The sequence below is a fragment of the Anolis carolinensis genome, chromosome 1, assembly GCF_035594765.1.
Source record: "Anolis carolinensis isolate JA03-04 chromosome 1, rAnoCar3.1.pri, whole genome shotgun sequence".
NCBI classification, from domain to species: Eukaryota; Metazoa; Chordata; class Lepidosauria; order Squamata; family Dactyloidae; genus Anolis; species Anolis carolinensis.
In genome coordinates, this window is record NC_085841.1 from 145,337,202 (window position 1) to 145,351,310 (window position 14,109).

At 41.5% G+C, this 14,109-nt stretch overlaps 1 protein-coding gene across 1 annotated transcript; it reads left to right on the forward strand.

Moving 5' to 3' along the window:
- Positions 1 to 4,414: 4,414 nt before the first annotated feature.
- Positions 4,415 to 8,689, forward strand: kcnf1 (potassium voltage-gated channel modifier subfamily F member 1). The gene is made up of 2 exons (XM_003215401.4): positions 4,415 to 4,723; positions 6,115 to 8,689. The coding sequence occupies exon 2, from the start codon at positions 6,944 to 6,946 to the stop codon at positions 8,405 to 8,407; it is 1,464 nt and encodes a 487-aa protein (XP_003215449.2). The 5' UTR covers positions 4,415 to 4,723; positions 6,115 to 6,943; the 3' UTR covers positions 8,408 to 8,689.
- The last annotated feature ends 5,420 nt before the right edge of the window (positions 8,690 to 14,109 follow it).

Here is a 14,109-nt window from a genome sequence, read left to right on the forward strand (position 1 = left end):
TAATAAATGGATAGTCAGGACGGAGGATGTCTGCCAGAAAGATGCATATTACCTCATGCTTTGTAGTCCAAAAAGAGGGGAAATGTAGATTTTGTTTTTGCATCCGTATATATGTATGTATCTGTGTGTTTATATGTGCAATTTATACAATTATACCACAATTTATAGCTAAATATCATTGTAAACAGCTGACATTTTCAGATGAAATAGCATGTTCTCATTTATTAAATGTAAACGATATGTCTTGTGCCTTTTGTTGCTGCTGCTCTTTGGTTTATGGGATTATTTATAGGACTGTGGCATAATTATTTGGTTCACAGCATCCTACAAGTGACAGTAATTATCTGACAGTTTCTGCCTCAGTTTTTTCTTTTATATTTATTTATCAAAGCACAGTAGGGAGTTTCCTGGATGACAAAAATGATGGGTGCGTGGGCACAGTGTGACTTGAAGGTGTTTTGTTTTGTTTTGGGGTACTCTGATTTATTGGTGTTGGAGAGTTTGCAAAGGAAACGGGGGTGGGGGTGGGGGTGAAAATATATAAACAGAAGGAACTGGAAGCAGCGGCAACAGCAGCTAAAGTATTTAAACTATAAAGTGATTTGTATCATGTGACCTAAAGCTAAATTGCTGGACTTGAGGAATCCAGATTCCAATATCAAGCGAACCATGATATTCACTGTTTGTAGGTCAAAACAGAATTTGTATGTCAAAATGGCAATCTAGGACGAGTGAGGATTTGTAAGTTAAAACATAGTTATGTAGGGACTCTCTTATCAGAGGCGGTCCAACAATGAGGCGAATTAGGCAGTTGCCTGTGGTGCAAAACATATGGGGGCACAGTCGAGACTGTTTTTTCTGTTGATTTGTTGTAAAACATGATGTTTTGGTGCTTAGTTTGTAAAATCTTGATGTAATTTGATGTTTAATAGGCTGTCCCTTAATCCCTCCTTATTATCCAACATTTTTGCTTATCCAACGTTTTTATTTTTCAGTGATTGGTTTGGGGGAGGGGGGGTGCCAAAATTCTGTTCACCTACACTTGAAAAATACCTAGGGCCGGCTCTGTCTCTTATGCAGAGACTCTACTGTAATTGGAAGGCACTAAACAAGAACATGCAAAATAATAATGTAAAAAATCATAGTTATCAAGAGGAATTAAGTATACAGAAACCAGATCTGATTTTCCTTTAGGATTGAGGCTCGTGTGTACGAATTAGTTCTCCAAAGGTTCTGGCACTTCTAATACCCAGGTTACACATTCTCTTATGCCAGAAAAGGGGAAAGTGTAGCCTTTGAGCTGCATGCAGCCCCAAATGCCCACAAATGGGATCTCCAAAGCTCCCCTATATGCAATGTAAAATTTGGCCATTTTTTCACCTACCATGATAGGTAGGTGCCCCAAACTATATATAAATGTATGAAATTATCACATGAGCCAGGCAAAGCATCCAGTTTCCCTGCCAAATAGAGGGTCAGCAGGGTGAATTCGTCACCCCATGTGCTGCTCCCTCACGGTGATGTTTTTCCCATCATACATGGGAAGCGTCGCCCGAATGGCAAAGATGCGTGACAGTCAGGGCCATAGCCAGAAAAAAATTTCGGGAGGGGTTTTGAAAATTTCGGGGGGGGTGGGTTGAACCCCTAGCACACACCTCTCCTCGCTACAAACCTGTCAATATCTGCTTGAAATAGTGCCTGGAGGGACTCTTAATGTTTTGCGTCTCATAGACTTAGCATGGGGATTTGGTTAACCAGTTAAAATTCATGAGTAAACCAGGTTTTTTTTATAACCTGAAAAATTTCAGGGGGGGGGTTTGAACCCCTAAAACCGCCCCCTCGCTACAGGCGTGGTGACAGTCAAGTTGAGTCAATGTGCATTAGTTCTACAATGTAGCTCTCTAAACTTGGTAAGTTTGCAGTGCCTATAGAATGAGCTTTCACCTCCTTTGAATGAGAGTTTAGCTACCTGGATCAATGCACAGCTTAACATGTGCAGGGCCAGCATGACATCTCCGCCAGAATTTCTGTTGTAGTTGCTAAAATTTTCTGTGGTGCGTCTCCCCCAGCAGCTTGTAATGCTATTATCCAAACAAAGCATGTCCCAATGATCAATGAATGGAAGATCATCAAGTCTTGAGCCCAGAGGAGAGTCAATATGCTTTGAAAACCCTATACATGGCTGCAATGTCTCTCATGCCCCACCTAAACCTCTCTAAAATCCTGATGCCCCCCCTCCCAATGATAAATAATTTTTATTATTCAAAAAGAGAACTATTCACATGGAAGAAGTCTAAAAGACCACGCCGGCCATCACACGATGTCATATGATTTCCAGTGGAGTCCTATCCCCAACCAGAGTAGAAGCATTCTTGGACGCTTCCCTCAAAGCACAGGGGGCTTCCAATGAAGCCAGCACAGATCCTCCTCAGAAAGGCAACACTTCCCACATGTGATGGGAGAAGTGTCACTGAGAGGGAGCTAGGCACGGGGCAATGTATTTGCCCTGCTGCCACTCTCTTTCCTTCGCAAAGTGTCCCATTTTGCCTGGCCTTTATGATAAGGTCGTAGGTCTAAAAACAAACTTCCACAGAGTATGGCATCCATGAAAGAGAAAAAGAAAAGAATGATTTGAGTAATCTGCAACAAATTCAGGGTAACTTCAGTGTCCAACTTCATGGTGTTTATTTGTTGTGAAGATGTGAGAATATCTTGTCACTTGACTTTAATTTAATTTAATTTTTTTCATACAAAATATTGATTTACCTATTAAAGTAATAATTGTGCTTTGAATGTTTTCACAGATTTCTTGCTACATTTATATGCAGAACTAAAAGACATTTTATACTGTATATTTTGTATAGTTTGTAAATATTAAAAGAACACTAAGAGGAGTGAGGTGTTTGGAATGAAAGTGGCCTTCCTTTTCTGTACTCTTGCACTCTATAGTTAACTCTATGCCCGTCTCTATTAGTCTTTCCCCCTCTCCATTGTCACCAGTTTTTTTATCGTGTCAGAAGCGAATTGAGAATGTATTGCAAGTTGCTTCTGGTGTGAGAGAATTATCTACAAAGATGTTGCCCAGGAGATTCCCGGATGTTTTACTATCCTGTGGGAAGCTTCTCTCATGTCCCCACATGGGAAGCTGGGGCTGACAGTCGGGAGCTCACCATGTCTCACAGATTCAAACCACCGACCTTCAGGTTAGCAGTTCAGCCAGCACAAGGTTTGATCACCAGTTGATCACCGTGTACATTCAGATTTCAGTTTTTAAAAGGTGTATGTCACAACATATATAGCTTGTAATATATGCATATGAGGCCCTAGGACCATAGGAAATGCAAAAATTTCACTATTAATCACTCACTTCTGAATTGCCCCCCACTTAGAAATAAACATTTTCCCCACACAGATACCAGGGGTCTAGACTTTCTTCAGAATAGACATGATAAGTTTGTGCTGTAAGCTTTCTATTCTGTCCGTCGCAGAATGTCCTTAAGAAGAAGCCTTGTACAAACTTGTACAAGAAGCCTTGTACAAACTGCACTTGAAGCAATAACATTTGCCTTTCTTCAGGCATATTTCAGATGACACAAGGGAGTTGAAAGGACAAGGCAGCAAGACCAAACTTTCTGCCAAGGGCAAGACTGTCCACCCATCAATGAAGCAACAAACCCTTCCCACATGAAAACCAGCTAGCACATTGGATTTTTTTCCCTCTTTGTCTGTAAGGTAAACCTTTCATGAATCTCATTGGGATGTTGCTTCACCACACCTTGGATCCCAAGGAACCATGCCCCAAATCACCATAATCACCTACTAATGTCATTGTAGCCGTGGTGGCACAATGGAGTAAACCCTTGTGCCGGCTGGTCTGCTGACCTAAAGGTTGGGATGCTGACCTGAAGATTGCTGGTTTGAATCAGTGAGACGGGGTGAGCTCCCATCTGTCAGTTCTAGCTTGCAGGGTCATGAGAGAAATGTCTCTGTAGATGCCCAATTCTCTCACACCAGAAGCAACTTGCAGTATGTTCTCAAGTCGCTTCTAACACAATTTTAAAAATACCTAGTAATTCCCACACACATCTAACAGTGGAACAAACCAGAGGTTGCAGAAGGTGGCCAATGCTCTCTTCAGTCTTTTTCCTGGGAACCTGCCTCATCTATAGCACCTATCTGAACCCCGTCTGGGAATCCTTCATTGTATGCAACTGTGCCTTTTGTTCATCGGCCAGCACCTCCATTTCCTAGCTGGCATTGGGCCATCATGACTCATCAACCACTCCTGCAATGAGGATGCAGATTCTAGCCAGCACCCTCCAAGACCAATGGGAAGCAGCACAGCAATTTTCAGTTGTCCTGTACTATAAATAACCCATGTGTTCACAGTTGGGGTATGTCAGTACTTTGAGCACTAGCTCTGCTGATATCCTCTCTGGCTGTTGAGAATTAGACTTCTGTTCTTGTCTTCACACCCGTCTGTGGTTCTTTTGACCTTCTGGCTGCTTTCCAGGCTTTCGAATCCATAATTTAGTGGAGCTGAAATCAGAAAACACTTTGAGGATCAGAGTTAAAAATCTACTGCCACTGCCATTTTCCCACTCAGGTGTTCAAAAAAGCCAGGAAAGGCACTACGTGGGAGGAAATATGGGATGCCCATGCTTCTTTTAGGTTCTCTTGGGACAGACTTGGCTCCTGTCTTTTGCCACTCTGCTCAGAACAAGTGAGTTGTTCCTTTTTTTAAAAGAGTTAAAGTACAGTACCTACACTGACTCAGGGATATGCTGAGTCTATTTTAGGTAATTATTTCTTGACTAAAAATTATAGATTTATATATGTTAAATTTGGTGTTTTTTTAATGCAATGGTATATTAATTGTAACCGATTGATGTTCAATGACATCACCAAGGGCTACCCCCTTTAACATCATTCTTGTAGGATCAGCAGGACATCAGAAATGGAGATGAACCGGACACGACTAGGCTTAATGTCAGGGGAAAACCTTTACCTTTACCTAGTGTTTGTTTTGCTCTCTGTGTCCTGGTTCAGAAGATTTCAGATTTCACTTTCTGTCCCTGTGATAATTGGATTTTGAAAAATGTGGCTTCTTGTGGAAACATGGATTGATGATAAAGCTTCAGTGAAGACATCTTTTTGCCATGATATCTTTTTCAGGAGTCAACTTCCCTTCCTAGGAGTAGATTTCTCTCACTTCCTGTTGTCTCGCCCACGTTTGTAACTATGAGTCATTTGTAAGTCAGATGTTTGCAACTCAGGAACTGCCTGTATATAGAAAAACCTAGAAAATAGGGAATTTATCATACAAATATTTTGAAGGAATGCATGCTCTGGAAGATAAACAGAAGGTCCAGCTACTATTAGGGAAAGCTGGAGATGTCTCCATCCCTTTAATTGCTACCCTGTTTCCCCTAAAATAAGACATCCCCAGAAAATAAGACCTAGTAGAGGATTTGCTGAAATGCTAAATATAAGGCCTCCCCCGAAAGTAAGCCCTAGCAAAATTTTTGTTTGGAAGCATGCTCGCCGAACAGAACACCAGAGCATGCAAGATTGGTAAATGTACGTACCGTAGAGTGTTTGACATGGAATTAATGGTAGTAACAAGAAATTCTTGACAGGATTCACAGTTTGTCTGGTTATGCTGGTTTGTGATGACAACTAATGTACAGTATATAATAAATGTTCATTTTTTTGTTCAACAATTAATGTGAATTCTTCTTCATGGAAAAATAAGACATCCCCTGAAAATAAGACCTAGAGCATCTTTGGGAGCAAAAATTAATATAAGACACTGTCTTATTTTCGGGGAAACACGGTAGGTAGAAGGAACTACAGTTCTCCCCCAGTAAGCTCAACCCTTCCACCTGCCTCCCAAAACTATTCTGGAGACCTTCCAGAGCAGACCAAGGGAGTTAAAAGAGGGAAGTTTATATAAGAGACACCTTTCTCTTACACCATTGTATATAATAGGACTTCAGTACCCATGGGTTTTGATACCCACAGAAAGTCCTGGACCCAGACCCTAACAAATACTAAGGCTCACTGTATTTCCTTTTGCATAACATTTTCTACAACATTTTTTTTCTTCCCCAGAAATATAGTCTTTTAGAACACTATCTCCGCTGCTGCTTCCCTTGCATTTCACTTTGGATGTTCAGAATGAAGAGGAAATACAGAAAAGCACACTGAATGTGCCTATAGATGTATGTGTTGTTTAATTCCTCACTACTACCAGTGATGCTTTTCCTGCATTTCACCAGAAGAGGGTAGAGTTTGGAAAGCACTTGACGTCACCCTGGAATTCCTATTGTGCTCAAAAACAGCAAGGGAAAAACAAGATCAACTTTCGCCTTGGCATACGAGTATCCCTTGCTTGAAGGAGACAGTGAGGAGTTCAGAAAAAAGCCCTTCATACTAGAAGACACACAACAGATTTCCCCCCCTTGTGAAGCCAAGGAACAGCACAGCTGCCTATGAGACATACTTCTCTCTCACAACTGGCTGTGAGTTCACTCTTCTTCTTCTTCAGCTATAAGGCATTTGTTGAACAGGCAAGATTCTCTGATGACAGACCAATGTCACTTCAGAAAAAAGGAAAAGCTCAAAACACTCTCCAGCACCGGGTGAGTTTCCTTAAGTGTATCTTCTACTATTTGTCTAAACCTTTTGGAGCAAAAGCTGTTTTTCAAACAACTGTGATCTCGTACAGAAGCAGCTGGAGAACTTCTCTTTACTGCAGCTTGTTGCATTCTTTGCAAGGTTTTGTAGCATGCAGATTTGCTGCTGTAACATTTTCTAGCCTTGGTCAAAAGCTGTGATATTCAGGTTTTGCTTACACACACCTCACTGTCTCAGATTTCTTACAAAGCTACTTTAGTCCATATTTGTGGGTAGAGAAGACGAGACTGCAATAACATTTAAAATGACAGATAACATGAGTTTTCAAGAGCTGGACAGTGATGAGTCCGAAAGCAGTGAAGAAATGGAAATTATCGTCAATGTTGGTGGAGTGAGGCAGGTGTTGTATGGAGACCATTTGAACCAGTATCCAGATACCAGGCTAGCAAAGCTTACAAACTGCTTGCCGGGGGGCTATGACACTATTTTCTCCCTTTGCGACGACTATGATCCTGGCAAAAGAGAGTTTTATTTTGACAGAGACCCAGATGCTTTTAAATGCATTGTTGATTTCTACTATTTTGGGGAGGTGCACATGAAGAAAGGAATATGTCCCATTTGCTTCAAGAATGAAATGGAATTCTGGAAAGTGGACTTGAAATACTTGGATGACTGCTGCAAAACTCTGCTCAGCGAAAAGAAGGAGGAACTCGAAGAGATTGCCCGTAGGGTCCAGTTGATCTTGGATGATTTGGGCTTGGATTCTACTGAAAGCAGCTGGAAAAAGTGCCAAAAATTTATTTGGAAATTTCTGGAGAAGCCAGAATCTTCCTATCCAGCTAGAGTAGTAGCAGTCATGTCTTTTCTGCTTATTCTTCTCTCCTCAATAGTGATGTGTGTGGGGACTATTCCAGAACTGCAGGTGTTGGACGAGGAGAGAAAACCGATGGAGCACCCAGCTCTGGATAAGATTGAGACAGCTTGCATCATCTGGTTTACCCTTGAGTATGTCCTTAGGCTCATCTCCTCTCCCAACAAGTTGAACTTCGCTCTGTCTTTCATGAACATCATTGACATTTTTGCAATACTTCCGTTCTACATCAGCCTGATACTGACCCACTTGGGGACCAAACTGATGGAGTTAACCAATGTGCAGCAAGCTATCCAGGCACTGCGGATCATGAGGATTGCAAGGATTTTCAAACTGGCACGTCACTCGTCCGGACTACAGACTCTGACCTATGCTCTTAAGAGGAGCTTCAAGGAACTGGGGCTTCTGCTGATGTACTTGGCTGTGGGGATTTTTGTGTTTTCTGCTCTTGGTTACACAGTGGAGCAAAGTCATCCCGAAACACTCTTTAAGAGCATCCCTCAGTCCTTTTGGTGGGCTATCATAACCATGACCACCGTGGGTTATGGGGACATCTACCCAAAGACAACACTGGGGAAGCTCAATGCTGCCATCAGTTTCCTGTGTGGGGTCATAGCCATTGCATTGCCCATCCATCCCATCATTAATAACTTTGTCAGATATTACAACAAACAAAGGGTTTTGGAAACCGCGGCCAAACATGAACTAGAACTGATGGAGCTATATGCAGACGAGAAGAAGAAGGGAAGTCCCCAAAATGAATTAGGTTGTCACTTGGGCAAAGAAAAGGACGGTTCCCAGTGCAGCAGCCGACCCAAATTCTCCTACAGTGATACCTTCATTCATCTCCTTTTAGATGAACACCGCCACCCAAATAGGCTTCAGAGCTGTAAGTAGACTGTAAGTTGGTTTCCATTCAGCAGATGGACAATCTCACAGAGAAGGAAGCAAAGTTACTCCCTTGACCACCTTCTCTTTTCCACACACAATTCCATCTCAGTTTGGTAAGCTCAAACACAACAAACAGTATGTCCAAATACGACATACCCAATTTCTTTGTAATCATTTCGGAGGGGAGAACAACTGTGGCAACCATGCTTGGTAAATGTTTCATGTGGTTGTGAAGCCTTGTAAAGTAATTTAATGGTGTGCAACAATAAACAAAAAACAGTAAAAGAGCATGTGGTGTACATTTTGTCAGTTTTCTCTCCAATTGGCAGGGACTGTTTGTAAGTAAATGAAGGGGTCTGGTCACTCCTAGATCAGGTGTATTTCTAGCAAAATATTTAGAGATGATCTTTCCCCTTACAATCCCCACTGTCAGTCACTGGTATGTCAGTGGTGCACTAGAACTGATACCACATCACTTTTAACAATTGATTCAGTTTGTGATCTTAGTAAAACTTTTGTTACTTCTGTGGGGATAGTTTGGCTGAAAGTAAGATGTTGGACACAAGCCATTTGTGAATGATTTGGTCACATTTGGGATAGTTTAGGGGCAAAACATAAACAAAAATAATTTAAAATTGACCAAAATAATGAAAAATGTTTTATTGTTCTAGCCACTTGAAAACTGTGTGTGTTTGTGTGTGTGTGTGGGGGGGGGGGGGGGGGGGGCTTCATAGGATGCCAAAATGAGATTCAAGGGCCTCATCTAGCTGCCAGGCTCTAATATTCCCACTTCTGATTTAAAGAGATGATGCTCTGAGAGATGAACCAGAAATAAGTAAATAAGTGTTTGGACTGTAATGTCTAGCAAGATTCCATTTTCCTAGAGAAAAATATTGATTGTTCCAGGGAGACCTTCTAAAAGGAAAAAGGATGCAACAGAAATATAATGCCAGTGAGGAAGGCCGTGAATCAAGTGTCATGGGGTTTATTTTCCTAAATGATTAAATTTTCTTATTGGGAAGTTACAACTAAACTGCTACAATATGTGAGAAATCAGTTAGTGTGTGTGTGTGTGTGTGTCAACTGCAAAATAAGATGCATGAAGCTGATTGGTTGAGCCATATCTGGAGAGCTGTTAAGCCTGGGAGTTTTTGATACTGTTGCGATTTTGTTCAGGCTTGAGCTAAGTAGGTGCAGAGTCAGTTGGAAGAGAGAAGCAGAGAGAGACACACAGAAGTGTGTTCCACATGGACAAAGGGAAGACTATTTTAAATCTCTCATGAAAGGACATTATGTGAGTTGGTGCAACTGAGCACATTGTACATATGTTGTTCTGGGTTTAAGAAGAATAAACCACTTGTTCTTTATAGTTCACCAGCATGGAACATACCTTCTGTCTCTGGCAAAGCAGTGCGTGGACTACACATTTTGATTTTTCATTACATCACATAAAACGACCTAAGATTTTTTAAAACCTCCCTCCACATTTTAATGTTAGGCTTAAAAACTGTTGATTTCTAACCAAAATTTATTTAGTGTTTTTGTAAAGCCTGTGCTTCATATACATAATCAGTGATTTATGAAATAAGATGCTTGGATTGAGTCTTTCCATTCTTACAGTCAAATAAAACATAAAATCAACAGGATTTAGCACTGCCTGGTTTAGAGCAAGATTTTTGTGTGTGTGTCAGGAGCAACCGGAGTTGCTTCTGGAGTGAGAGAATTGGCCATCTGCAAGGATATTGCCCAGGGGACGTCCGGATGTTTTGATGTTTTACCATCCTTGTGGGAGGCTTCTCTCATGTCCCTGCATGGAGCTGGAGCTGATAGAGGGAGCTCATCCGCGCTCTCCCCGGGTGGGATTCGAACCTGGCAGCCTTCAGGTCAGCAACCCAACCTTCAAGTCACAAGGCTTTTATCCCCTAGGTCACCGGAGGCTCCTAGAGCAAGATTATTCAAGCCATGAAATTTTGAACAGCATAAAATAATAAGAGCAAGATGATTTTATGCTGTTCAAAATTTCATGGCTTGAATACATTTCTACAACTTTTCAATGAAAATAGGTTGTTAACTTTTTAAAATGTGGATACAGAGTATTTGGTATCTTGATAACAAATCGCATAGGCAATTAAAAAAAATCCTTAAAATGTGTTCTTAGTAATTAGTACTAAGCAGCATACACCTACAGTTTTACTGTAATTGTACAGATACTAGTTTAATTGAATAAATAACTCTCAGTTTTTCAAGTTGTAGTGGATCATGGTGATATAGGTAGCAGGAAAGTTTTATCATTTCTGAGAATGCGCTCAGCATTTGGATATCCAAGGCACATTTTGTTTTCTGAAAAACAGTGGAGAAAACATTTCATTCTTAGTTATTCCCAAATCATTTATTTACTGCCTACATTTATATTCTTTTCCTTCAAGGAACACAATGTGGTATGTATATATTTTCAGAACAACTCAGTGAGATCTCTTAGGATAAAGAATGTCCCAAAGTTGCCCAGCAAACTTCATGGCTAAATAAGGATTTGAACATGGGGATGCATCTACACAATAGAATTGATGTAGTTTGACACCACTTTAACTCCCACAGCTCAATGTTATGGAGTCCTGGGATTTGTAGTTTGGTGGGGTACCAGCTCGCCCTGGCAAAGAAGGCTACAGTGGTTCTATCATGCTGTACAGTGGTGATGTAATTGTATAGTTGTGGTAATTCCTTAGTTCTGTAGTTGTTGTGGCCGGGCTTAGCACAGCATGTTAAACTGTTAGATGTAGAAAATTCTCCTGGTTGAAAGCATGGCAGTTCAAGCCTGGTTTGGGGTGAGCACCCACCATCAGCCCCAGCTACCTGCCCACCTAGCAGATCGAAAACAGAAATGTGGGTAGATAAATAGGTACTGCTTTAAAAAGCAGGGAGGTTATAAAAGGCACACTTAAGGCGATTTGATCAGGAGGACATCTAACAAAGCTTCTTGACATGGAAGATGGAGCAGCAGCCACCCCCCCCCCCCTCCCTTGATAGCCAGAATTGAGCACAGCCTCCAGATGCTGGAAATGGAAAAGATGGGGAAAGCCTTTACCTCTGTTTATGTATTGTCTGTCTTTGTTAATTGAATAACAGCACTGAATGTTTGCCGTATATGTGTTCTGTAATCCACCCAGAGTCCCCTTGGGGAGATAGAGCAGAATATAAATAAAGTATATTATTGTTTATTCTTAGTTCCATAGGTCCATAGTTCCTTAATTCTGTAGTTCCTTAGTCTGTAGTTCATGAGCTTTGTGGTGCTGTAGTTCTATAGTTGCGTAGTTCTGTAGTTGTGCAGTTCTTTGGTTTCATAATGTGCTGCTGAAGAAAAAAAAAGTGCCATTAAACTAGAAACTACACATACCCTCCTCAGGGTGGAGCTGTTTGTCAGGGAGCCATTTCCGTTAACAAACAAAGGCTTGTAGAATTTGAAAGAACCCTTTAATTATTAGGGAAGAAGACATGTCCACATTTTGGCCCCCACTCCCCAAAGGCAAAACTGATGGAGGACTGGCTGTCCTCATGATGAAAAGTGGCTTCCAGTAGGCATTGCAGAGTTTTTTGCTTTTACTGAAAGGAAAACACACACATACACACTTTGATAAACAATGAGAAAAGCCCAGTGTGTGCCTTCAATATGCCTGTCGCTTTATGATGACAACGTGGTCCCATAGAGTTTTCTTAGGTCGGTGGTCCTCAACCCCTTAATACAGTTCCTCATGGTGTCGTGACACCAAAGACCAGTTGAAAATACTTTGGGTCTTTGGGTCTTTGGTGACCCTTATGACACCCCCCTTGCGACTCCCTTAGGGGTCCTGACCCCCAGGTTGAGAAATGCTGCCATAGGCAAAGAATACCCAGAGGTAGTTTTGCTCGTCCCTTCCTCTGAAATTGAGCCTGAGATTCGCTGGCATTCCTTCTGGGCTTGGAAACAGCCTTCTTTTTCATCCACTACTTTGCAGAACTGGGAACAGTTACTTTGTGAACTGCAGTTCCCACCATCCCCCAAAAATCCATGTTAAGGGGGATAATGGTAGTTGTAGACCATTGTAGAAGATGCCTAAAAATCTGCATTTCCTCCTTTCCAGTTGGGCAAAAATTCCATTTTGGGAGTCCACTTCTCCAGCCCCTCACCACCCAAAGTTTTGTACTATCTCTCTCCATCCCTCTGTCTTTCATCCAGCCCCTGAAGAGACACTTTCTCCCTCCCCCCCCCATCCTCCCTTCTATCACATTTCTCTCTCTTTCTTATTCTCTCTTTCTGTCTTTCTCATGCTCATTCTCTCCCTTTCTCTCATTCTCTCTCTCTTCCTCTCATTCTATCTGTCTCGTTCTCTCCTTCTCTTCCTCTCTTTCCCTTTCTCTCATTTCTCTCTTTCTCATTCTCTCCCTTTCTCTCTTTCTCTTATTCTATTTATCCCCTCTCTTTCTGTCTCTTGCTCATTCTTTCCCTTTTTCTCATTCTCTCTCATCCTCTCGTTCTATTGTCTCATTCTCTCTTCTTCTCTTTCTCCCTCTCAGGGCCCTTTGACAGACCCTATATCCCAGGATCTGATCCCATGTTTTCTGTTTATCCCAAATTACCTGGCAGTGCAGACTCATAATCCGATTTAAAGCAGAAAACCTAGGATCAGATCCTGGGATATAGGGCTTATCTGGAGGGGAACTCATTTTCTCTCTTTATTCCTCCAAAGCAGTGGTTCTCAATGTGGGGTCCCCAGATGTTTTGGCCTTCAGCTCCCAGAAATCCTAAGAGCTGGTAAACTGGCTGGGATTTCTGGGAGTTGTAGGCCAAAACACCTGGGGACCCACAGGTTGAGAACTACTGATCTAAGTTATTAATAAAGATGTTGAACAGAACTGAGCCCAGGACAGAACCCTGCGGCACTCCACTCGTCCGTCAATTCTTTCCAAGATGAAGAAGATTGAGAGGCATCTCATTTTCCCCTTCACAACAAGTAATAGATGCCTATAATGCCAATGTCAGTGAGTTGGGGAATATGCTCCAAGTTTCAAAAGAGCTGTCAAACATGCCAACTCTGTTTGGGGGATAAGATTCCACCCTGAGGATAATTTCTTTAAATTTTGCACTAAAGCCTATAGTGGCTCTGTGGCTGACTGATAGTATAATTTCTCCATTCAGTGAGTTTCGATGGCTAAGTGAAAGGTTTTAACCCAGGTTTCTCACAGTCTTAGTATAATATAACCCCTGATCCATGGGAGATACGTTCCTGGACTTTGCTTGGATAAGCAAAACCATGGATAATAGCAAACCCTAATAAAGTGAAAGGCTTTCAGCCTATGAATACCATAGAACTGCACTGAGGGGCTTAGAAAATACATAGAAGAGGATATATTTTGTTACACATAGATAAATAAAACTATAGGTACCAGTCCCATGGCTAGTTATACAGCACTGAAACTTACATACCATATTGGTGCAGTATTAGGGATCAGCATTATACATCTTTTATTGACCATTGTAAAACCTCCCAAATCCTCCAACCAGCAAAGACATTGGCAATGTTGACTGAGGCATTCTGATAATTATAACAATAAAAAACCCTTTCCAGATTCTGAAAATTATGTACCATACGTTCTTGGCATTGGTCTGAATGGATTCATATTGGACACAGGTCCCGAAATTCCATCTACTTAGGTTTCTGTCTGCTTGCACAAAT

What these genes read in the sequence shown, in the direction of transcription:
- kcnf1 (XM_003215401.4), top strand. Translation starts at nt 6,944, where the DNA reads ATGACAGATAACATGAGTTTTCAAGAGCTGGACAGTGATGAGTCCGAA.